Source organism: Nicotiana tabacum, chromosome 7 (genome assembly GCF_000715075.1).
Source record: "Nicotiana tabacum cultivar K326 chromosome 7, ASM71507v2, whole genome shotgun sequence".
In the NCBI taxonomy this organism is placed as follows: Eukaryota; Viridiplantae; Streptophyta; class Magnoliopsida; order Solanales; family Solanaceae; genus Nicotiana; species Nicotiana tabacum.
Window position 1 is genome coordinate 168,334,764 of NC_134086.1, and position 7,071 is coordinate 168,341,834.

Consider the following 7,071-nt stretch of genomic DNA (forward strand, 5'->3'; position numbering starts at 1 on the left):
ATAGTAATGGGGGAGATGAATAGTGTACCCATATTTGAGGGAACATTATTCATCTCCCATTTTGGGGACAAAAATAAGGGAGGATTGGAGCTAAATTACCCCTAAAATTGCCCTCATTATGGAGAATGGGGTAATGTTGGAAATGACCTTATAACTTAGAAATATATATGAGTAAAAAAGAAAAGATAATTGAAAAACCCTTTACAAAAAGTAGTAAATTAAGTTAGCTTTTGAAGATAGATTTGGTTAAACTTGAAAAAAGAATTTTTGAAGTTGTGTTAAAAAATAATTTGTAGAAGTTAAAGTTGTATTTTGAGATGCATTTTATTTGAATTTTTTCTTTTTAGAATTTTGTGAGTGGAAGAAAAACTCACTTAAAACTGCCCTAAATTATTTTTGAAAAATAAATTTTTTTCAAAAACTAATTATTCTATGAACAAACAATATTCTAATATTTTTTTTAAGTAATCAAAATCTATGAGTTCTAAAAATTATCACTGATATCCATCCTTTTTATCACAAATTTCGAAATCGAATCAAAATTTGCGTCAAATTGTTCAAATATACTCTCTCTATGTATCTGACATCGTTTCTTTTTCTTTATGTACTTAATATTTTTTGTTCATGCTCTCCGACAATTTGGCCCAAGACTAATAAGAAGTGCACATATTCATAATTTCAGACATTAATTTGGGATTATTATACTAAGATATCCATAATTTTCTGATATAACTAAGTACTATTACTATATACAGATGGCATAATTCAGATGAACAGATTATATTAGACATTTCTCTTATCCAAAGAATAAAATACTCCTATTACAATATGAAAACCAAGACAAAAATCTCAGAAACATTGACTGACACACAACTAAGACTTTGGTTTCCCACCGTAAGCTTGTTGGCAAATTGACGTAGGTTTCTGTGATTTCAAGCAAAGTTGCGAAGAAGTCGGACATTTTTGTAAACAATTGTCCCCTAAACTGCCGGTGACTCCCGTTTGCCGGCCAAAAAATCCTGCCGGCGGCGACCCATTCAAGAAATTACCGTCCAAATACAACCTTTTCAATGTCACCTTTTTACTGTACTGCCACGGGATTGGTCCACGAAACCTGTTATAACTCAGGGAAAGTGAAGACAACCGAGGAAAAACCGCGAAATTTACGGGCAAATAGCCTTCGATTTTGTTGAAACTCAAGTCGACGGCGATGAGGTCGCTGTTGAAATTTCCAGTCCTTGAGATCTCGACACGTGTAAAGCCGTTATTCGCCATGTCGACTTGTTGCAGTGAAGGTAATTGAAAAAACCAAGCTTCAATGGTACCAGATAACGAATTTTCACTGAGCTCAACTACTTCCAGCTGATTTAACCCATCAAAAGACAATTTCAAAAGAGACCCAGATAAAGAATTAGCCTTAGCTGCAAGTTCTATAAGATTCGGTGGTAATTTTGGGAGTGACCCAGTAAGCTTATTATAACTAAGATCCATTCTTCTCAAGCTAGTGAGTTGGTTCATCGAATTTGGTAACCCAGAAATCGAGTTATGAGAAAGATCAAGAGAAAGTAGAGATTTAAGAGAAGTGAGCGATGGGGGGACTGATCCAGAAAATGAGTTAAGTCTCAAAACGAGGTTTTTGAGATTCGGAAGAGACGAGAGAGAAGCAGGAATTGGGCCATAGAAGTTGTTATTTTGAAGATCAAGAGTGACGAGTTGAGTGAGTTTAGAAATTAATGGAGTAAGAGTACCTGAGTAACCAGCTGGGTCAAGGGTGAGTTCAGTAACTCTATTACCAGAACTACAAGAAAGTCCGCAAGTGAAATGAGTCACACGAGGAACAGAGCAAGGGTCAGAAGTGAAATTCCAAGAACCTAAACAAGAATATGAAGGAATACTAGAAGGTTTAATGGCGGCTTTAAAAGCTTGAAGAGCGATGATGTCTGAAGATGGAGGCAGAGATTGAACTGAACTTAAGCAAAGAAAGAGAAAGAAGAAGAAGAAAACAGAGGTTATTGATTTTGACATGGTTGAAAATGGCTTAGAATGTGATCAAAGTTTTTCAAGTTTGGTTTTGTAATGGAGGGTTATGATTTAGGTGTGAAACGTGGTTAGGTCTGTGGGACCTATTTGAAGTCCACTGATATCTTTGTACCATTAGCTGGAGAGCAGTATAAGTATAGGATTAAAGTTACCTAGGATTGGGTTGGGAACAAGTTATCTCATGATTAATTATTCCGGAATTAGTTATTTTATTTTTTTACGGGGATTAAAAAATATTATAATCTCAGGATAATTAATTTCGAAATTTATTATACCACTATTTCGTTCTAACCAAATGCAGGATAAAATCATCTCATATTTAATCCCGAGATTAACTATCTCTTGTACCAAACTAGGCCTAAGTAAGGTTTAAACTATAGGGTATTTCATCAACTCGTGATTAAAATAAACAGTGTACTTATATTTGATTTGCTGTCATTTGGTTTATTTTAGGAATAGAGTCTATACATTATAGGGTTGGTGAGCAGGTGCTTCTTAAACAAATAGGAATGATAAAATTATACGGAATCCGCATATGATTATGAGATATTGATAATTATGCAGAAACTAAAGCTTATCTTAAAAGTTTTTAAATATTATTTGATTAAGAAGAGAGCTTAAAATGCTGGCACAAAAATTATACGAGGCTTATTTCAAAATTGAAATTTTAATTTATTAATGTCATGACATAATTCTGTGGATAGTTCTCTCTTTTATTTATTTATTTTTTATTATTGTGGTGTCTAGGCTATTTAGTGCCACCTCGAATATTTCATGAATAACTTACTATCTTTTACAAGCACGAGATAATTCTGCTCAGTAAGATGAGATGATTGTAACAAATTAACGTTTTATGTTTTACATTAACAGCCTCCTCACTTGGAAGCTTATTGCACCAGGCTTGTCTATTGCGGTTTATATATAATTTGTGGTTTGCGAGCTATTGCACAATGAGCTGATTATTCAGTGCGTATCCAAAGGATAGCGAGTGCCGGTTTTTTTTAGGGCAGTTCGGTGCACTAAGCTCCCGTGCTATGCGCGGAGTCCGAAAAAGAGCCGGACCACAAGAATCTATTGTACGCAGTTTTACCCTGCATTTCTACAAGAGATTATTTTTACGGCTCGAACCCGTAATCTCCTGGTCACATGGCAATAATTTTACCAGTTACACTAAAGCTGCCCTTCATGAGAATTTTCCAAAAAAAAATAAAAAAAAAATTGAAGATTGAACTTGGGGGAGAGGGAAGTGGGGAGGCTTGAGAATCTGATGGTCTGGCGAATGGCCCATTAAACGGTGCATTATTATTTCCAAAAAGTTTAACAACACAAAGGAAAAAGCTTTTCTTTTATCACTGCAATTCTTCTATTCATCAAAGCCTAAGGGGTTCCTTTTTCGAACATGGGCGTTTGGTCAGATTTATTGAAATTTTATTCGGAGAAACTTTTGAATTTTTTTTAATAAATATTTTCTGGAAATTAGTTTGTGTTCTATTTTTTTTTTTTGAAAAATGCATGATTAATTTTCACATTAAACCGTTTCATGTTTACACGAATACTTAAACTTCGGATTTGAAGAGAAAAACATTTTTGCCTTTTCTTTTAGTGTTTTTGAAAAATACATGGTAAATTTTTACCATTAAACTGTTTTCAAATTACATTTGGGATTTGGAAAAAAAATATACTCCATATTTTTGTTTTGTTTTTGCCGAAAAAGCAAGATTAATTTCTCGAGAATCTATCAGACAATTCAACTAGTAAAGTGAAAGTTGTCATAGATAGCGACAAGATAAGATGACGCACTACATTTATGCTGTTTCAAGTTGGGATGTGATGATCCCTTTGATTATTTTTGAAGCCCCTTTCTTTTTCCGAAATTGTTTTGGGTGGAACTTGCTTGGTTTGATTGTTAAAATTGTTTGGTTTTCTGAATTTTACCTTGTCAGTGAAAATTTTAGCCATATAAACTAGAAAAAATAAATGCTGAATATGGTCGATTATTTGTGTAAAAATTTCAAAAATATTCTCTCTTTTTTTACTTTTTTCGAAAAAAAAATCTCAAAATTTTAAATACCATTTTCAATTTGAATAATTTTTTTTGGAATTTCATAATTCTTATGTCCAAACGCCCACTGATATCCTACCTTATCATCGCCTCGCTTATTTTTTTTCCACTCCCTCTATATAATAAAATAAAAAAAGAACTTCCAAAACTAATCCCAAGAACAATTAGATTGAATTAGAAACCGAATAACCAAAAAGATGGTTTCCCTTTTTATGTTTGAAAAAGCTTTAAGATGAAACACCCCCTTTTAATGACCTTTTCCTTTTTGTAAAAGTACTATTTTAGAGTTAACATGTTAGAATCGCACTAATGGTTCTAAACTAAGTTTAAATATTTAAATATAGTTTTGTAGCATTGTCAATTTCCCTTGTAAATGCAAAAACAAAAGAAGAAGAAAAGAGAAGATTTTTTACGACAAGGAATCTAGTTGAAGCCGGACGGTGATATTTTTCACAGTTTGCTGATGCTTACAACCACAAAGTCAAAAGGAAAACGGGGGGGGGGGGGGTGATGTGGTCTTCATTTACGGAACTACCGACGAAGTAACATCATCAGCATGTGGTCTCAGTCCTCAGATACTACAATTAGTAAAACTCTGTCCGGGCACCATTGTCCACCACCTAAACTCGGGCTTCGTACTATCAACTGGACATATTTGGCCCCATTGTCCTAGGTGACAAATGACAATACATTCGTCGAAAGCCACAATAATAAAATGAAGTGTTAGTGTTTGATCTTGTCACAATATGTTAAGTTTATGCCAGCAGATAAGGACTTGAGAAGAAAAAATATTATTATGCTTAATAAGAGATTTCAAAAATTGAGCTATGCAAGAAGAAATTGACAGTGAAAACCCTAGAATTTAGGAGGAAAAAAATCGGACTCTTTATTATTCTCAGAAGTTACTTTTTCAAAAAATGAATTTCCCTTGTTCTAGAGAGTTCCGTTCATTTATATACAAATCAATTAATTAAGTAATACATGGGCTAAAGTTTAAAATTATGAAACTTTGTGTTGGGTCATGAAGTGGGTGGTGTCACGCCCCGAACTTGAGGGCGAGACCGGCACCTAGTGCATCACATATCCTTGCGTACCAACTTGCGACTAAGAGATTCTGAACATATTATGTCATATTTTGGTCATTGGCCGCATTGCAAGACAACTATGAATGCTGACTAAAAGGCCGTCATAATTATTGAAGCTGACAAATTAACCAAATATACATACAATGCCTGCAAGCGCAACATACTGCACTAACTGACAGGATATGTCTACAAGCCTCTACTGATGGATATGTTGTGATCAGAATAGCTCCCGACCTACTCATAACATATATACATATATACACAAGATGTACATAAAGCTCTGGACCCGGCAACTCCGAAAGACATGGAGCTTACCGATCAAGCTGAATAAGGGCAACACTTAATAAGGAGGTCTACCCGCTTGGCTGTCTAAACCTGCACGCATGAAATGCAACACTCTCAGAAAAGGGACGTCAGTACAAAATAACGTACCGAGTATGTAAGGCAATATGCTGAAAGCTGAAATTAAACTGACAATATAATAATTGCAAGTAACTAGAAGTCAAAGATAATCTGAAGATATGCTTACCTGCTGATACTGACTCAACTCTCTCAATATAGCAAGTAAAATAATTGTCCGACCCTAAAAGGCTCGGTATATATATATATAACTGTTTTGCGTAGTAGGCTCGCTCATAGGCGCTCGACCATACTAGGCTTTGTATCTCGACCAAATGAGCTTGCTCATAGGCGCTCGACCACAGTAGGCTCGGTATATATTAAATAATTTACCATCTGATTAGAGGTTGCCCAATAGGGGCCTGCCCATTGATTATAGCTCGATGGTAATGAAAATATTGTATTACCGTATATATAGATTCTCTACTCTCTTGACTGGAAGAAGGAAATACTCAATTGAATGAAGTCCCTATAAGGAGAATATTGTAACTTACAAAACTAAGAAAATATACGTAAATCCCGGGATATAAATTTTTCTCTATGCCTCGTTGTCAAACTCATGTAATTACGAGATCATGCAAAATGAAGAAAGAGCTTAGCCTTAACATACTTGGAATAGAGAAAAATCCGTATAATATTCTTGGAAAAAGTTATACCGTACTCCTTTAGAATAGTAAAATTTTACGTTGTTACGGTTCTAACAATTCTCATCGTAATTGTTTGATTGCAAGAAGTTTGATTGAAATCTTGAAGGAATTGCTTGAAAATCACGTTCCAAGGTTGTGTATTAGAATCTGATCGCAGAGTTTTGGTAAGGAATTTTGTAGGAATTTGATGTAGTGTTTTGTGTTCAAGATATTAGAAAGGAAATGTTATGTGATTAACACATCACTTTGCCACCTAGCCAAAATGACTCTTACTAAGAGTCATTTGGTTAAAAAGTGGTTTGCTGCCACGTTCTTATTTTGGTCTTTATCCAAAGTTTTACATTAATGCATTATTAATTATTAATTAGCTAGATAATATTTCATTATCCAATAATTAACCAATTACCCATATAATTAAAAATTATTTTCACTTACTTAAAATACTACTTACTTTTTACATACCTTACTATCATGGTCATGTGGTACCTTGTATGGTATTAGTCCATAATTATCGGGTGGGCTGGGCCGGGCTGGGTAAGGGAATTTAGTACCCGTACGAGTTATGGTCTGGGCCGATTACGGGTTGGGACATACCGGATTTAACGGGTTCGGTTCATCCAGGTAAAAATTGAACCGTAAGAGTTACGGGTTCATGGGGCTGGGTCGGGCCGGGTTATTGTTTTTTATTTGTATTTTATATTTTTGTATAACTATTGTAAGTTATATTAATAAAAAGTAAGAATATAAAGAATACAATGAAGATGGAAAAAAATTACACTTATAAATTGCAAGTGCTATAGTTATTTCAAAATTACAAAATTGAAGTTTGCATTTAACA

At 34.3% G+C, this 7,071-nt stretch overlaps 1 protein-coding gene across 1 annotated transcript; it reads right to left on the bottom strand.

Moving 5' to 3' along the window:
• Window positions 1-676: 676 nt before the first annotated feature.
• Window positions 677-2,107, bottom strand: LOC107814347 (uncharacterized). Its single transcript, XM_016639757.2, has one exon. The coding sequence runs from the start codon at window positions 2,023-2,025 to the stop codon at window positions 874-876; it is 1,152 nt and encodes a 383-aa protein (XP_016495243.1). The 5' UTR covers window positions 2,026-2,107; the 3' UTR covers window positions 677-873.
• Between the last annotated feature and the right edge of the window lie 4,964 nt (window positions 2,108-7,071).